The sequence below is a fragment of the Tenrec ecaudatus genome, chromosome 3 (genome assembly GCF_050624435.1).
Source record: "Tenrec ecaudatus isolate mTenEca1 chromosome 3, mTenEca1.hap1, whole genome shotgun sequence".
In the NCBI taxonomy this organism is placed as follows: Eukaryota; Metazoa; Chordata; class Mammalia; order Afrosoricida; family Tenrecidae; genus Tenrec; species Tenrec ecaudatus.
The window spans coordinates 6,233,600-6,253,066 of NC_134532.1; the positions used below are offsets into that span (position 1 = coordinate 6,233,600).

At 38.4% G+C, this 19,467-nt stretch overlaps 1 protein-coding gene across 5 annotated transcripts in view; it reads left to right on the forward strand.

Annotated features, from left to right (window-relative positions):
• RAPGEF2 (Rap guanine nucleotide exchange factor 2) overlaps positions 1 to 19,467 on the forward strand; it is a 277,405-nt gene that overhangs the window by 85,127 nt on the left and 172,811 nt on the right. For all 5 annotated transcript variants that reach the window (XM_075543647.1, XM_075543643.1, XM_075543645.1 and 2 more), the window contains exon 3: positions 8,142 to 8,198. In XM_075543647.1, the coding sequence (XP_075399762.1) occupies positions 8,142 to 8,198 (57 nt within the window). The remainder of the gene's footprint in view (positions 1 to 8,141; positions 8,199 to 19,467) is intronic.

Genomic DNA, 19,467 nt, shown 5'->3' on the forward strand with positions numbered 1-19,467 from the left:
TTCTGTTATAGTGATTAATATCCTCTTTCTCACACACACCCACGTACACAGTAATCAACAAAACTAAAAGCAGCTAACTCCATTTCCTTTGTGTTTCCAACTCATGGCAATTCCACATGTTCGTAGGGTAGAGCTGGTGCAACATTATGGAAGTACTCTCAGGGACACATCGTGATGTACTGTTCTGGACAGTAAAACTCTGTTGCTGCATTCTGAAGGAGGACTGCAGGCATGTGAGCTAGACTTTGTTCAGTTAACTGCAAAGCCACTCAAAACCACCAGCAGCTCCCAGTGAGAAAATGAGGCTGTCTGTTTCCATCAAGATTTACACTCTTGGAAACCTTGCATAGTGTCACTGTGAGTCGGAATTGACTCAGTGACAGTTGATGGAACTCAACTCTAATGCTCTCATGTACATTAGAATTGAAAATGTTTGCAGTATTCAAAGAATGATTAGGTTGTTTTAGTATGCTCTAGGTATTTGTAGAGAACATTTATTATAATATGTAGATTGCTATTTTCTGGGAAACCTTGTATTGTTTCTAAAATTTTTAAAAATTTTAATGTAGACTGTAATATATAAAGGACTCACCGATTTTACTCTAGCATGACAGCTCAAAAAAATCAAACTTAGAACCATTGAATCTATGCTTTATTTTTGTCTATTTGTGCTTAATATTACAAACAAAATACATAATCCAGTGAATTTCACCTTAACTGAAACAAAAATAAAAGACTTTGAGATGATGATCTGCCTATACAAAAAGCTAGAATGTAATGGAAAGGTTTTATTTACGAAGTTTCATTTCCAACAAATCTAGAAAGGGGCGATGTCACTAGTTTCTTATGCATTTCCCCTCTACTCTTAAATACTAATTAGTTTGTGAGCATGTCAATTTTATACTTAGTTGTTAATTGAAAAGAGTATCAAGAGGATTGAGTACTTCTAAAATTAAAATTTTAATGAAAAATTTAAATTAAAGTAGATTGCACGTTAAGTTTTTAAATATTGAGTAAAGTATCATTAGCGAGGGCAAAACCATTGGCATTTTTGAAGATAGCTCATATTAAAGCAAGATTAACTTTTTAAAAATGTGTAACTTTTATTTTGTGTATTAGAAGCAACCACTTTTTGTAAAACATTTTTTTTCTGAAAAGGAAACCATTGCCAATGATCTACTTTAATGGACTGTAGCTAATCTTTAAATCCAAATGCAATAAATCCTTAATGCAAATGTTTTGTTCCTATGGTACATATAAAGCATGCATGCATGTCTATGTTGTATGTGGTTATAAAATTATTTAGATAATAGGAATTCAGAGCAATAAAATAAATTTTTAATTTTTCCTATGCTGCAAAAGTAGCAATACGTATATCATGACCTACCTTAAATCCATGAGCCAGCTTTATAACTATAAACTTTCTACATACCAAAGGAAATTTTTGCTTAAAAATAATTCAAATACATTGTTACTGAGTCTGTCTATGTAAGGCTATATTTAAACCTTATACAGTTTTGTTTATTGGTATGAATTTGCAAGAAGAGATGTCACTATGCTTATATTCTACTTGTGTTGAAAGCCATTTGTTTCTCACATTTTTGGAAAAAAACAAGCTTAAACCAGCATACTTTTCTTTTAGAGCAAGGTCAGGTATGTCTGAATGAACAACAAAAAGGAGATACAAAGAAATCTAATGATGCAGAAAAACTGTTTTATAATTTCAGTATTTCTGAGAGAAATATATCGCAGTTTATAAATTATTTTCCATGAATTTTAAAATTAAAATGCTTATCCCTGTAAAGAATAATATTTAGTTCAAACATCCACATAATATAGTTTTTCACCATTTGGGCAAATTGTACATAATTAAGATTTTCATAGTGGACAGTAGAGCAAAGTTCTCATCTTCTGGAGGGAAAGAGGCAACACATCTTAAATTATTTTTGTCCTCTTTTAATCTATATAAACTAGAAGTAACATGCTTGTTAATCACAAGATTAGGAGCGGAGGCCATTTGATATTTCAGTCAACTGCCTGCTGAAATATGTTTATTATGTGATGTCCAACAAACCCTGGAATTTGTTTTCAAAGCTATGTGTTTAAATTTTTTTTTCTTTACAAAACAACCTTATTACCTTCAAAGTACTCTCCATTACACCTAATAAATTTGTCAAATTGTGATTCTATTCTTGGAAACATTTTTTAAAACTCATCTTTTTGGATGACTGTTTACCTCCCTTGTTTTTCTCTTCCCGTCTTCTACATCGTCAAATCGCTGTCTTTTCATGTTCCTCTTCATTCTCAGAAACAAAAAGAGGTCACACAGAGTGAGGTGAGTCAGGCATGTGGGGCAAGAGAGGCATGCTGTTTTGTGCCCCAAACTGGTGCACTGAGACGGCTGCGTGAGCAGGTGTATTGTCATGGTGGCAAAACCAGTCCTGTCTGCCACAAATCAGGCCTTTTTGTCACACTGGCACAATCTTTTCAGAACGCCTGATTAGAAAGTTTGATTAACAGCCTGACCTGGTAGAACAAACTCCAAATGCACTATCCTCCTCATATCAGAAAACCAAATGAGCATCATCTTGATCGTTGGTTCCACTTGCTAAGCTCTTTTTGGGCAAGGTGACGATGGCGTCTTCCACTGGCTTGATTCAGGTTTATTTTTGGGGTCATAGAATAGCACCATGTCTCATTACTAGTAATGACCTTGGAAAAACAAGTCTGGGTCACTTTGGCGCTGTTCTTTCAAAGCATGGCATGTTTCTATTTGACTGTTTTTCTGGGTCAGTCAGAACCTGAGGCACAAATTTCATAGGGACCCTTTTTATTCTAAAATCTTCTGTTAAAATTCACTGAATTGAGCTCCAAGATAGTCCAGATAACTTCCCCATCTCTGCAATGGTCCATCATCAGTCTTCGAGCACTAGTGCATGAATTTTGTTAACATTTTCATCCATTCGAGAATTTGACGATGTCCAGAACGAGGTTTGGCATCAATCGACATTTCACCTTTTTTGAAATGGGAAAACCACTCATGCATTTGAGTCTTTACCATAACACCATCCTTGTAAACTGTGCTCAACATCACAACAGTTTGTGTGCCATTTTTCCCAACCAGGAAACAAAATTTCATAACTGCACACTGCTTTCTTACACCTGCCATCACAAAGTACAAGGTTTGAGCAATACGGCTTTTATGAAAAATTTCACTGTGATCAGAGAGAAGCTTCCCAGGCAATGCCACTGGGTACACTAACTCAGAACAAGTTGCTCAATGCTCACTGTGTTAGGGGGTTCTCTAGGGATACAAAACCAGATTGCTGGTAATTTTATATATATATAAATTTTATATATATATAAAATACAAGAAATGAATAGTTAAATTATAAATTATAAAGGAGTGAGACACTAGCAGTCCTTTAAGCCTTGAGGGTCTCCAGTTCCTCCTCTGTAGAGAGAGCTGGGCTATATATACCCAGGCAGCAAACAGCAAGGCAGGTCACCAATTGTCAGTCCCCAGCTCCAGAGATGTACATTCCAATTGTGTGGGCTTAAAGGGACCTCAACTCACAGTGACACAGTCTGCAGGCTAGGCATCCCACAGGTAGTATACCCTTTAAATTGAGTCACAGAACAAGCAAGGCAGCACACACCGTCCAGTGATTAAAGAGCGAGAGACAAGCAAGGCGAGGCTCACTGAGCCATTTATTTCTCCGCCCTTCAATTAATCCCACTTGTGTTTATCGGCCAGGTTGGCACAATAAACTATCGTGCTCACCCAGTCAGAAAAATGCATACTACTACAAAAGCTCTGCCCAGCGAAGCCTTTTCTGTTTTTGTTTTTTTTTAGTGGGGTATCCCCTTGTATGTTAGTCTATAGTACACACAATTTAGTATGATATAGGTGCTTTTAGAACATTAAGAAATAACTATATTATTGTTAGTATGCTTTATATAAGGATCTTAGGGAAGAACTATTTGCCTTCCCTAACAATGTTTAAAGAAGACAGTAATTTGGGTATATGCTACAACCTGATTATCTGAAGCTCATTAGTGCTGAGTGGATTTCTGATGCATAACAACTGTACCGACAGAGTAGAACTGCTCCTGTGGGTTTCTGAGACTGTAGCTCTTTACTGGAGTAGAAAGCTCCATCATTCTCCTGAGACTGGTGGTTTTGAACTTCTGACTTTGTGGTTTGCAGACCAATTCGTAACCCACGATGCCATTACGGGTAGCACTGGTTAAATGTATTTATTCAGCCAACATGTATTGGCTAAACCTTCTTTGTGCTATACGTTAATGTAAGCTGTGGAGTTACAGCAGTAAGGTCGACCACCCCCTGCCACCATGGAGTTTATTATGACCCTAGTGAAGAAGACCAGGCTTAGATAAATGGGTTAATGCTGCTTTATGCAAATGTTTTTGTGTTGAAGATGGGTAGGAATGGGCTTGGGAATTAAAGAGGAAGTAGCCTTTGAAACAGGTAGGCAAAGATGTTGGCACTATCAGATGTAGCAGAGGTTCTCTTATGGGAAGAGGCAGGCTTGTTGCAGAGCATAGACTCTGCATGTACCCAGATTTAGACCCACGTTCTTTTGAGAGGGGGAAAATTATTTGGCCCTCTTCCTGGCAGTAACTGTAAACCACAATCCAGGATAAAGCGTAGGTATCTGTTTTTGCAGCCCCCCTGCATTGTTCCAGCAGCCTGTGGGGTAGTATCATTGGCACCCAGGAAAATAGGGGCTATATTATACATGACCTTGAAAGAAAGATAAGGATTTCAAAAATAAAGCTGATAGAAAATAACAGAGATATGAGGTGATTTGATATACTTTTTAAGGCTATAACTGGTAGTTTTATGAAAATGGATGATAGGGGTGGAAAGCCCAGTAATCCACTGTGGTCATTGTGAGAGTTGATGGTGGGATAATGAGGGGCTCAGAGTAGATTTTAACAGTGGAGATGGTAAGCTTAGCTAGTTTTGGAGTATAGATTTTTGTGAACAGGTACCTGCAGAGAGTTAGACTGTGAAGAAAAGAGAAGTCAAGGATGCCATCAGGGAATTTTGTTTAAACAATTGGTTACTAATTTGAGAACAGATTTTGGTGAGAAATCTCTTGAGTTCTCATTTTGGCATTTAAATATGAGATGGCTATTAGACATATGTGGCTATGTTGAGCAGGTGTTGGGCGAATGGATATCATGAGAGATCCAAACTGGTTCAGTTTTGAAGTCATTCATTTGTAGATGAGCTGAAAATTCACCGACTTGATACTGTGCGAACCCAGAGAAGAGAAGGACAAAGGAGGGACCGCTAGAATCTGTTTAAAAGTCAGGCAGAGGGATGGGGTGGGGAGATATAAAATGAGACAGAAAAATGAAACAAAACAAAAAAACAGTTAAAAGGAAAACCAGGAGACTAAAGGGACTAAAGATGATATTGCTATAAAGAAAAGGGAATAATCAATGCTGAGATCTGGTATTAAGATTAGAACAGATAGGCTAGATAGGTGTTGAGCTAGAGCTGAGAGATTCAGAACTCCAGAGAAGAGGGAGGCTCAAGGGGATGTGAGAATGGAAATTTACAGGAGCTTTTCAGTTGTGGAAAAGCGTAATGTGGATAATAACTGGAGGATGATGTCAGAGTAAGAGAGAGATATCCCTTCCCATAGGTTAGGAATACTAAATGTGTTCATATATTAGTTCCCAAAGAGAAAGAGAAATAGGTGATGATTCAGGTGAAGGGTTTGAGTTCAAAGGAATGGAGGACTAATGTCAAAGAGAGCACCAGGGCCAGGTGAGAAGTAAAGGAAATAGCAAACAGATACTTAATTTACCATGTGGTACAAAGGGCTAACATGTTTGGCTCCTTACCTAAAGGCTGGCCTTTTGAGTTAGTTCAAAGGTATCTTGAAAGAAAGGCCTCTTTTGACTTTCAGTGTGGCTCCCTGTGAATATCCCCCAACCAATTCAGATGAGGTACCCAAAGCTGCCTTGGAGTCAGAAGTTTACAAACAGGAGTCCTTAAGACTTTGCTCCCATTGCCATTGCTGGTCTGTTGCATGCCCCTCTTGTTTTGCTCCCAGGTGGGTGGGTCAGAACAGACCCCCTCCCCCTCCCCGAACTGTAACTTCAGTGCTGTCCTCTAGCAGGGGATATAATGTCTCTAGCTGAGGCCAGCCTTGCTGTGTGAAGGAGCTTCTCAGAACAGGAATGTTGCCTTGGTGCACTGGAATGAGGTCGACTCTCTTTCTCCCTTTCCTTTGCAGACAAGCAATGCCCTCCCCTTGGGTAGATTAGTGCCCTGCTCCCCCATTGCAGCCTTTTTTCTTCCCCCACCCCTATGGGGGCCATAAAGGCACAGTGGTGTTGGGGGTGGGGGGGAGTATTTCAGCACAGGTACTATCTGCATCTTTTTTCTTTAATTTTTTTGAGATGACATATACATCATTGGGTTTGGTCACGGATAAAACAATTAACTATGCTCTAATTCTTTTAGTATTTCCTACCCTTACTAGTGTGGTCTTAGTTTTACCTCACTGATCATGTTGGACCTGAGTATGTTCATTTGCATAATTAAGATCTTTCGATGCACGAAATCCAAGATAGATCAACCCTTCAGAAATAGTAATGGGAGTAATGGTTCCCTGAGGGTGTGGGAAGGCGGAGAAGGGGGAACCAGAAGCAATGATGACAGCATAACCACACTAGAGGGGAACAATAACAGAATTGTAAGTGAATGAATATATTGGATGGTGTAAGATACGGCAAAAATAAAACATAAATATATAATATAATCCTTGGGGGGTAGGGCTGGGGAAGGAGGTATAAAGGAGATAGTAAAGAGGTCAAGAAGAAAGAAAATGTTTTGAAACTGATGGTGACTTCAATTGTACAATTATGCTTGATCTAATTGAATTATGGATAGTTATATCTGTAAGAGCTCCCAATAAAATTATATATATATATATAAAGAAAAAAAACCTATAGTGTTAAATTACACAGAAGATCCCTGCTAGCTATTTTAAAGTGTTCACACTATCTTAACAAAAAGACAATAAAGAGCTTTCTGTGAATACTACCTGTTGTCGCAGCCCCCCAAAAGAAAGACAGGTCTCCTGGTCTGCCTCTGAAAACTCAGCCCCAGTTCTCCTCTAACCCTTGTGGGGTCACCATGAGTCAGAACCATCTGTATGACAGCTGGTTGTGGTTTATTTTTCGACCCATCACTGTGGCTGTAGTCTCTGCCTATGAAGGACTGGTTTCATCCAGTCTCTTAAAAAGAAACACTGCATGTGTAATGTTGAGTATGTTTGATCTAATGGTCCCTTGTGGAGTTACCATTCAGTTGGAATTATTCCCAGTTTTGTGTTATTATGAGTTCCTTCGCAAGAAATTAATATTCTTTGTTTTGCACTTCTATTGGGAAATTTTAAAAAATCATTTTATTAGGGGCTCATACAACTCTTATCACAATCCTTACATACATCAATTGTGTAAAGCACATCTGTACATTCATTGCCCTCATCGTTCTCTGGGGAAATTTTATTTGGGTTTAAATAGGACACTTATTGAGCATGCTATTCTTGAGATTAGTTTTTTGTGTTTAAACATTTATACGTGCTTTTCCTAATTTCATAAAATTTTCTTCAGGGAGCTGAAATAACAAATCCTGAAGCTTATAAATTCTCCATTTAGTCACAAGTCATAAAAAAGACTGAGTTATTAAAAGCCTACTTTTGTCTGAAATTCCATACTGGTCAGTTACATTAATGGAAGATGGAGAAAGATGTTATTTTAAAATCAATAGGCTTTCTTTTCTAACTTTCAAGTTTCTTTTGATTCTGTTCAACTTATTTTATCCAACTATTGTTTGCCATGTGAACAATACATATAATTTTTACTTCCCATAAAATAAATATGGTAAAGGTGACTTCTAAGTATTTTCTTTACTAACAGTTTCAACTTGATGTAGTTAATGCAGGCTCCAAAAATAATAATCAATAAATGATATGACAAGGCAAATAAACTTAATTTTAACTTTCTAGGTTGCTTATCTTATTTGACATTTTAACTAATAAGAATATATTTTTAATTCTAGCTGTTGAACTTATGTCTTTATTTCTTTACAGATTAATGTGTGAAACTGTGAGATATGAACGACACGAAGCAAATGAAGTTTTATACTAGTGAGTGTTTCCTTTCTCTTTGTACAATATATAAAGTGAAATATTTTCCTAAGGGATCACAGTAGTAGTAATAGTTTGCTGAACTTAATTTTGCATTAGAAATGTTAAACATTTCAACTGTTTTCTGTAATAAAGTAAAAGTTTGCCATCCTTCACTGATAAGTTCACATCTGGATCCACATCTAAGCTTTCACTTATAGCTTGACAATTTTGTTTGTTTGGACTATTAACTACTCATATCTCTGTTCATAATTTCTTTTAAAAATAATATTGGTGTTCACTTAGGATGAACAATGTATTTCTTTAAAAAAATGACTTGACTTCTAAGTAGTATGACAATTACCTAGCAAATAAAGTTGGGTATATTAGGGATATATAATTTATAGTTCATTAGATATTTTATTAATATTCGACATGAGTGACTATTATTATTCTGTTTACTTTCTAAGTACTACTTTTCATATCCTAGGGAATAACTTAATAAAACAATAAATCACAGATTCTGCCTCTAGAGGGTGTGTGATTTTTAGGGGGAGGTAGATATATAAGGCAAACAATATCCCCAAATCCTAAAAAAGAATACTTTACCTGGAAATAAAGATATGAATGAAGGATTAAAGAAATGTAAGGAAATGACCCTTTAATTAGGTCTCAAAAGTTATTTCCAGTAGTCTAAGAAGTAGGCTTAGAACCGGTTTGAACTGGTTGAGTCATGGCTAATGTATAAAATTGGCAACAGACCTGACTTTGTAAATGTGGGTGTAATGGAATAATAACTAGAATGACAAAAACTTGGGGGTTGAAGGCCTGAGATGAGGGAGTTGGAAAAGATGTAGGGACTCAACTCAGGAGTCTGAGTGAGAGAGAACTGCGGAGAGTCACATGCATGCAGGCCCCACAGGTGGCCACCATCTTTGAGCCAGACATGTTTCTAAGTCTTCTTAGTAAAGAGAATTGGTTGCTGTGCAGTACAGATTCTGCCCATGTTTTCCAGGGAGATTGGTTTCAAGTAGAGTCAGCTCATAATATTTCCTATTCCTGCTGTGGTTTCAGTAAACCACCCACATTTACAAAATTTGCATCCTTTCTTGTTTCACTTTCTTGGCTATGACTGAGCCAGTTTGAAGTTCTGCTAAGAAGATTTTCTTAGCAAATGAATAGGATGTACAGAGACTCAGAGGTGAACAAGTCTGGCCTGATATGTTTAATACCGGGACAACGCTAGTTCCACGGCATTTGTGTGGATCATGATGATAAATCAAGAGAAGAGGCAGGCTACAGTGATAACTGCATTGGGGTATGATGCTAAAAAAGTGCCCTGCTCCTTTAGACAACTGTAAAGGGTATTTCCCCCTTCAAGTACATAATATTTTATGGTAGAAAATTGTAAACATATGCAAAATAAGAGAGTATTATAATGGATCCTCTTACTCTTCATCCAAAATTGGCAAGTCATGGCCAGTATTGTTTTGTCTCTCATTTCCTCCCAATTTCAAATGGATAACTTTGAAATGAATTTCAACCATTATATCAATTTGTTTATAGTGATTTGGTATATGCTTTTAGAACAAAGTCTTTAAAAACAACATAGCCACAATAGTAGCATCAGCCGTGTTGATACTTTTGTGGTTATGTTTATTTTTTTATCCCCAAGCATAGAAATGACACCTTCATCCCCACACCTACTCAATAAAATATTAATGAAGTTGGCAGGTGGATTGGATGAAGGAAGGACTGGGAGTCGAATTAGGAGATATTTTAGATAGTCAAAGGTGTTAAAGTACTTAAGTTTAGTGATGAGAAGCCAGGGTTCAATTTAAAATGATATAAAAACACAAAACTGACTCATAGTGACCCTGTAAGACGAGGTAGAATTGCCCCGTGACTTTCTGGGACGGTAACTATTTATGGGAATAGAACTCCTCGTCTTTCTCCTGCAGAGCAGCTGGTGGTTTCAAACTGTGGACTTTGTGATTACTAAGGTGTAAGTAATCATTACATCAACAAGGCTCCTGACAAATGATAAAGGTGAAAATCTCTGAATGTTATTGACATTTATTGAAACAGTCTAGTGGCAGTACGCCACACTGTTCTATTGTTTTGTCTTCTCGTGTGAAATGTGGTGTTCATAGTATTGACAGATGATGAGGTGATGAAGGAAACATTTCATGAGTGTTTCCTGTGTCCTTCATAGGCTAGTTCCTTGTTTTATGTAAAGTGGTAGATGTAGCCCTTGTAGCTCTCTTTCCAGGTAGTTACTAGCATCATCTCAGTTTCACACACAAAAGTACTGAACCTGTAAGAGGATGCGAGCGCTCCTCCCACTGCCAGCGTTAGAGGCCTGGGATTCGCCGGCTGAGACATCAGCGCTTTTCAGGTTTCTTCCTAGGGGGATGATGATGTTTATGCATGTAATGTTGTTTGGATCTACTGGACCTGTTGCTCACTTTTAACTTGTTGGCGTTAGGTGAAGGTCTCATAAGCAACAAAAAGTCTAGAGGTTTTTAATAGATCATCTTTATGTACCATGAAAAATTCACAGAGACCAACTGTCGATGAACTTTATTATTAGAATCTTAGCATTCTACTATTTTTATGGCGAAGGATAATTGATTCAGTGATCTCTGCACTTACCAGTTTGTTAAGTGCAGTTTTGAAAAAGAATAGTCTCATTGTGCTGTATATAAATCTATGATGACCCTTATTTTTGGGGCCTGTTGTCCTTGCCTGATGGGGAACTGACTTGCTCATTCTTGTTCACTCTTGAACCTAGTTGAAAGCACATGATGGAGTCAGAATATCAAAGACTTTCAAGTGTTCACTTTATGAGTAAGATGAATAGTCATTTTCCTTACTATGTTTGTATGCTGGCTGCTTCTAAGTCTACGATTGTAATACTTTCACCAGATAAATATAATCATCTTTTGATCTACTTCTGAACCTCATTTTTCTCATATGTAAATATGGACATGATAGTAGTACCTACTCTACAGGGTTGGAATGAAGATAAGATGCAGTAATATGTACAAAATGGAGATAAGAGCAGTAAGATGTACAAAATATGTACAAAAGGGAAGTTCATTTATAACATACAAACACGTCAACTGTTAATGTCATTGTCACCATTATTATTTTGCTAATTTTCCTTTTGGGAATATTTGGTTTTTTTGTTAGCAAGAAATTATGAGAGTGGTGCTTTAACTCTCACAATGTAATTTTAACAAAACCCAACAAGATGATGTGTGTATATATATATATATATATATATATATATATATATATATATATATGCTGTTTTAAAATTGTGTTCAGGCTTGGAAGAGAGTTGTGGTTCTGATGAAATTTAATGAAGACAAATTTAGAATTGCCCACATCAAATCTAATTGCATTCGTTTGCAGTAGGATAGAGTTGGGTTTAACACATTGGACCAGTACATCAGGTAACTTCTCTTTTCCTTTTGTTTATTATTTCCCATATGCCACTTACTTTTTCAGCTCAGGAATCCTAAGAAGGATAAGACAAATTAACCAGACAGATTGTAATTTAGAGAGATCTTTATTTAGGAATTTAATCAGAAAGACATACACTTGTATGTAAAACAACTAGGTAAACGATAGCTTTGAAAAAATCATCAATAAGTTCAAGGATCTTTAATTGAAATTGGTTCTTGAGAAAATTCTTAGTCCCTAGAGCCACTGCCTAGTTACAACATGGATGGATTTTAAAAGCTGTCAGCTCAGCTTAGTTATTTTTAATGACCAGCCATCTTCCATCTTCATTCTTTCAGTTGTTGGAGTGGAACAATGAAAGTACTAAAAACTGTTGAGTTCTTTTTGTTAAGTGTGCACAAGTGTACCACTTTCTCAGTATCCATTACTCTGAATCTCAGCCCCATTTTTCTACTGAATACTTTGGATTCTAAGAGTTTTCATGGCACTTGGTTAAGGCGTTTACTATTTCTCATCCCAGGAGAGAAAGTTGCTCCTGCAATTAAAGAACTGCTCTGAGACCTCCTGAAAGCACTTTCACTTAAATCTGTAAAGGTGCAGTGTAGAATGTCATGCCTCAGCTGAGCCCTCTTTGCTTTTTTCCTAGTCGTTTCGCTGTTGATGGCTTTCTTTTCCTCACAGCACTTAGGGTAAAGTGTCTCCTCTTTCCCCAAGGCACTTCACCCAAGGTTGTCCCTTCCACCCCTGCCCACACCTCCAGTTGGAATTATCTCCAGCTTTGCTGTTCTGTTCTCTCATACCCACTTTATCAGTAGTTGCATGAGTCCCTTATTTCAGTCATGCCTCCATGAGTAAGGGATGGCAACTCCCCCTCTTTCTGTAAAACATAAATTGTCTTATCTTTTGTGAACATAACTCCATCCAGCATTCTAGGTATTCTTGCTCTCACCTCTATTCCCAACCCATATCCCTGCCCCCTCTCCTATGGATTCCAAGTATCGCACAGTCTCTTTCACCTTTAAGCAATACCTCCTTTGACTTTTGAAAATCTTTATCTAATTATTGTACAGTTTACTTTCTTCCTGATATTACCGTCTTATTTTTAAAATCGTGACAGTTGATTTTCACCAGTAGACTGACTGGCTGACCTAGGTGGCTTTTGTGTTTTGGATCTTTAAAAATATGTGTGTGTAAACAAGCTGTGTCAAATCTCATTTTCCTTCTCACCCATAAGATGCAGCTATTATTAGAAGTACACTCTTGGGTTATGCTTTTACATTTGCATTATACAGATGTGTTTTCATAGAGAATGTTAAGTATTGCTTTTTGCATTTCTGTAATTCTATTTGTACCCAACTTTAAGACCATTGTTTTCATGATGTACTGATTTCCTGTAGGGCTAGCTCACTTTGAAGGTGCTCTGGTGGCATAGTGGGTGATGCACTGGATTTCACTGTAAGGTCAGGCAATCTGGGGGGGGGAGTTTCGGGGGGGGGGAATTAGTCTGTCTGCTCCTGTAGAGGTTAACAGCCTCAGAAACCCTACCTAGGGTTGCTATGCGTAAGAATTGACTTGCTTCCTGGTAGTGAGAGTGCGTTTGTTTTGAGTTATTTATAGTATTCCATTTTATTATTATATAATAAGTATTGGTCCAAGCACTTCAGTTTTCACTGTTAACCCACATCTTGCCTTTGGGTGTTTTATACATTCATTTGGCGCTTTTGCTTAAGCTTAGAGTTTTTATGGTAGTTCTCACTGTGGTTCTTTGCTTTAATAAATCCTTCCCTACTATTATATATCCCAGGGAAACAACTGATGATGGCATCTTAAGTTACACTTTGTACCAAGGCCAGGTCTTAGAGATACTCTCCAGGAAACAAAGAGTATGGCTTGGTTTATACTTTTCAGGAAGGTCAAGTCTTGATCCGAACCTATTGAGTAAAACAAACAAGCAAACAAACAAACTCTGCCATCCAGTCAGTGCTGACTGACTGGTCTGTTTCCAAAACTGTCACTGTTGACAGGAGTAGAAAGCCCAGTCTTTCTCCTGAGGACCTGCTGGTGATTTCAAACTGCTGGCCATGGGGATTGCATCCCAACAGGTAACCATGACACCACCAAGGCTCTCTTGCAAAATGGGGCTATAGCCACAGGTGTATAAAGTACAGAATTACAGTTAATCATAGAAAATCCAACATCTATATTTGTGATATTTTCAAAAATCAAGTTTACGTGCCTTTAATACTTTTATCAGTTCGGAAATCTTGTTGACTTTACTGATTTATCATAACTGTTGGTAATAGCCTTTGTAATTAAGTCTCAATTGATTGGACAGTAAAGATTATCTGAAAAACTTAGTCCCCTACTATGAGTTCTTAATTATAAAAGTCAAGTAATTTTCTTACAGTTTAGAATTTGGGAGAAACAGAACAAAAGTTACCCTCTACTTTTAAAAATATCCCTTATTTCCATAACTGTTGGTATCTTATATAACTTAAATACCCATAAATGTATATACTATAATTGATATATCCACACATAAACTTAAACATGGGATATAATTTTATAATATGTTATCACAGTTTTAAATTCTAAAATATGTAACTTTATGCTTTAGTACAAGTGGTGTGTGCACTTGACATTTCTTTTGGCCTTACATAATTGTTGAGGTTCTTCCTAGCCCATACGACTGCATTCCCTTATCTAGAATACTTACTTTGTTCTATCTGAAAATAAAGAATACAGATGTCTTGGAGTTTATAGTCCAGAACTCTGAGGAACCCAAATGCAAATCATTCTTAGACATTAAATTCCGTAACAGAAATGATGTGGTGTATTTGTGACCACGATGTAACATTTTTCCTTAAGCCTCGGAACGCTTTGTTCATAGGGAATCCTACTCAGTTGGTGTGTTAGTCTGGGTAGACCAGAGAAACAAATCCATAGAAACTCTTATGTGTATAAGAGAGTTTTATATAGAGGATACTTAAACATTGAGAAAACATCCCAGCCCAGCCCAGTCTAGATCAAGGCCATAAGTCGGATATTAGCCCATATGTCCAATACCAATCTATAAAGTCCTCTTCAGACTCACGGGACACATGCAGTGATGCCAAATACAGGAAGATCACAGGCCAGTGGGTTGGAAGTCTTACAGGTCCAATGATGGTGTAAGCATCTCAACTCTGGCAGGGCTTTCCATGTGACATCTCTGGCTCCATCAGCCTTGCTCCATATGTCTTCTCCACGGGAATGTCTCACAGTGAGTTAGCCAAGAGAGAGTTTCCTCCTTCCAAGGAGGAAATCCAGGAATCCCAGAATTCTCAGGAGACCATGCCCACATAGAGGCTTCACTGGCTATAACCCGATTAACAGGCTAGACTCCACCCCATTCACTCTTAATCCTTTCAAGTCCCAAATTGACAGCAGATAATGTAACTCCCACAGTTGGGTTAGCAGTTGGTTTATTCTGGAAGAGAAGCTGGGAGAATGTGATGTCCCAAATGATTTGCATGCTATCTATAACCTAAACGATCCGCAGGGTATCTACTAAGGCCTAATTTGCTTTAAATAAGCAAAACTTCTAGTTAAATTTTTTTTGATAATAAGTACATTTTGAGGATAACCACCACATATTGTAGTGCACAGAAGAAAGTATGAGACCCTAAATCAAAGGGGTTTGATTAGCAGACACTTGGGAGGTGAAGCACAGAATGTCCAGGAAGGCCCTAGGGAGGGAGAAACTTGTGGTTGTTAGGTGCCATCAAGTCTGTTACAATCCATAGCAACCCGATGCGAACAGAACCCACTACTTCTCCGTCCTTCGCTGTCCTCAGAATTGTTAGTGTGCCTGGCCTCGTTGTTGGCAGCCATTGTGCCAACCATGTGAATAAGTCTCTGTTGTCTTCACTGACTCCCCTTTACCAGACTTGGTGTCCTTTTCCACAGACTGTTCTCTCCTGATAAGTCCGAGTCTCGGAGATGCAGTCTTGCCATCCTTCCTTCCAAAGAGCATTCTGGCTATACTTTTTCTAGGACAGCTTTGCTTGGCCTTCTGATGTTTTCAGTATTCTTCCCCAGCACCATCATTCAAATGCATTCAACTCTTCTTTGATTTTTCCCTGTGTAGTGTGCAACTTTCACATGCATGTGAAGTGAGCAATAATATTATGGCTTGGCTGGCTTACCTTATTCTTCAAAGTGACATCCTTGCGCTTAAACTTTTTTGTGCAGCAAATTTGCCTAATGTAATATGTTGTTTGATTTCTTGACTTCTGCCTCCAAGAGCATTGACTGTGGATCCAAGCAAGGTGAAATCCTTGATGGTGTCAGTCCTTTCCCCTTTTATTGTAAAGTTGGTTATTGATGCCGTTGTGACGAGTTTGGTTTTATTTACACTGAGTTGTAATCCATACTGAAAGCTACCGTTCTTGATGTTCATCAACAAGTTCTTCAAGTACTCTTCAGCAAGCAAGATTGTGCTATCTCCATTATACAGGTCATAAGCCTTTGGACGAAGCTGAGGAAGACTTTCTGGTCTCTGATTTATTTGATTTACTGATGTTACTGAGACAGTAGATAAAGAAAATGAGCCATCTGCTTTTCTATTTTGGGTGACTGGTGGTTGATCCTGTCAAATTTCTTGTTGGTTGTTTCCACTTATCCTTTGTCACCTTTGTTGCTCTTCTTCTTCTTCTTTTTTTTTTTTAACAATTTATTGGGGCTCATACAATTCTTATCACAGTTCATACATATACATACATCAATTGTATAAAGCACATCTGTACAGTCTTTGCCCTAATCATTTTTTTCTCCTCTTTTCTTTTTTTACATTTTATTAGGGACTCATACAACTCTTATCACCATCCATACATATACATACATCAATTGTATAAAGCACATCCATACATTCCCTGCCCCAATCATTCTCAAGGCATTTGCTCTCCACTTAAGCCCCTTGCATCAGGTCCTCTTTTTTTCCCCCCCTCTCTCCCCTTTCCCCCCTCCCTCATGTGCCCTTGGTAATTTATACATCCTTCTTCTTCTTTTTAGCTCAAAAAAACAAACAAACCAGGTTTATAGATAGATGTAGGTGATACGAATGCTGTCTTTAATTTTCAAGGACCCCCCCCCCCCCTCCCCGACTCAGTCACCTAGATGTGGTGCTCTGTGTGTAAGGAGCCTTGATTGGAGAGGGGGTGGGGAGGGCAGGCAGTGGTGGAGCTTTGTGCTGCTAGCTGCAGTCTCAGAGACCCACTGGGGCCCGTCCACCTGGGTTTGTAGGGTTGCTATGAGTTGGTGTGTGTGAGGTGGTGGTGGTGAATATTCTGACTAGTATGATGTAACCGTCCCTTGTGAAAAAAAGTTTGGAAAAATGGAATTTTTGATGCTATATATGCTTCTCAGCTGTACCCAGTTCTTCTGTGAGAGCTGTATCACCAGCTCTTCCTGAAGGGCCTCTATAAAGTATTTTTCTAGATACTTGACCAGGGCTCATGGGCACTCTTACTCACTATGTGGTTACTGTCCTTTTGCTTCTCTGTGCCCGAAAACTCTCAGTAATGCTGCTCATGAGAAATGTTGTCCAGGTGCTTCCTCCCTCCTCAGGACCACATTCGGACTGTCGGTGCCTTCATGCTATGTTTGGTTGGATTCATTTTGGAGATCACTAACTGGGCTTTTTTTTGTGGGTACCATTCTTTCAGTTTCTACTTACCTCCTCTCCAAAGGACTTAGAAGGCTAATGTTTGTAATTGGTAGGAGGGTCTTGTTTTAAGCTGGATGTTATGTGGACTCAGTATCTTTGCCTAAACAGCCCCCTCTCCCAATCCAATTTGCTCACAACTCTTTTCTTCTAGCCCTCCCTCTATAGACCCCTTGCCATGATGGTTGCCAGAAGCAAAAAAATGGACAGAGTGAGTTCCATTTTTTAGTTTTTATTGGATTAACAGCTGGATAAAGTAGCATATTTTAAAGGTTCCTTTCTTGCCTTCTAATATTCGATTTTTCCAGATTTAATCAGTTTATCTATCTATCTATCTATCTATCTATCTATCTATCTATCTATCTATCTATCTATCTATCTATCTATCTATCTATCTGCTTTGTGTTCTCTCCAGCATCAGCAACATTTCAGCCTAGTTACCAGTGTCAAGTGATCCCCTTATATTAGCTTCTTCACAAATGGGAATGGAAGATTGAACACACACAGCTCTTTTATGTATAGACATCACCACCTTGTGGATCTCTAGAAAATTACTCAGAAATTTGTTAAGCTTGCATTTTTCCAGTCACTTGTATGAAATGCCAGTTGTTGACTTCTGGACACTTGAATGCCATATCTGAATTGGTGGTTAACTAATGTATCAATTCATTGAAAAAATATCTAAATGCCAACTACAAATTATGTAGAGGTATTTAAAAAGTGAATGGAGAAAGTTTCTGAAAATGAAAATTGCGATACTCTGGTGCCTGTGCGGGTAACTGAGATTGTTGACTAGTTGAACCCACCGGCCGCCAGTCCGAGAAAGAAGTCATTGTCTGCTCCCGTAGAGCCTAATCTCAGAAATCCCACGGGGCAGTCCTGCCCTGCCCCGTACAGTTGCTATGACTAGGGGTTGACTCAGTGGCAGTGAAGTTTGCTTGTTTATTTCATGCTGAATGTGAGCATGCACACAGTCCTCTGTGGACCTAGTAGGTGATTGCCGTACTCTAATCTCAGAGGAGATGGTAGTTAAGCAGGTGCTTGGAGGACACATTTTGGTAATACAGCAGTCCCCAGATTATGAGTCATTTCTGTTCCGAAATCAAATTTGACCTTAAACAGTTTGTATCTAACATTCTACATTCTTATTTGTGGAGTGTGTAGACACACTTTTCTATGCCGAAAGAGATTAAATACATACTTCTAGTTAAGCTAAAACATCTGTAACACATCAGTACAGTAACGCTTTGTCACATCTCACAAAGTTCCCTCCCCTATCTGGTAGTACAAACCTTAGGTTGGTAGGATGTGAGTGTCTGGCCAATAGCTGCAATTGTTAACTGGGTGAGATCTGTGAGGCATTGGTGCTGACAGAGTGATGTGGCACTGGGTTCAAATGGAACCTGCTGCTGTGCTGTGGTCACTTTATGTCAATGCTACAAGGTACCACCATTCAGCTCTTGTACAGGTAGGAATGCAGCCTACAGATATACTCCCTACTGGGGTGTGACTAGCCTGCATGGGGAGAAAACCCAGGGTGGGTTGGAATTCCCTGCTGGTACTGGCTGATTAACTACCTCACTTGAGTTCTTATCTTTGTCTAGCCCAGGGGTGTCAAACTGGTGGCCCGTGGGCCGCATGCAGCTCCTGAGGTAATTTTTTATGGCCCCCGATGCGCAGTAATAAAATGAAAATGGAAAAAAATTGTTATGAAGAAAATAGTGATAATCGCTTTTTGGCCTTTTGGCTAAGATCAAGTGTAGAAAATAGTGTTTGGGGAGATAGAGGCAATATCGTGTACACAATTTCGTTGTTAACCCTTTAACTACTGAGAACGAGTATACATTGCCCAATGCCTTTCCTGAGGGCCTGTGGATGCGTACAAACATGCCGACTCATTTCCGGCGATGTTTGGAAGCGATGTGTCTGCCACTCTCAGTGTCACGTAATGTAAACAGATACCAGTAGTGAAAAGGTTACAAAGAGCACTCTGGGCTGTGTTGTTATGAATCATATCTAACGTTTTTAGAGGGAAGCCATTACGAATGTGCATCACGCTTGTTAGCTATCCAACATTTTGTGTTTTTTATCAGTTACTTTGTTATATTTTCTGGT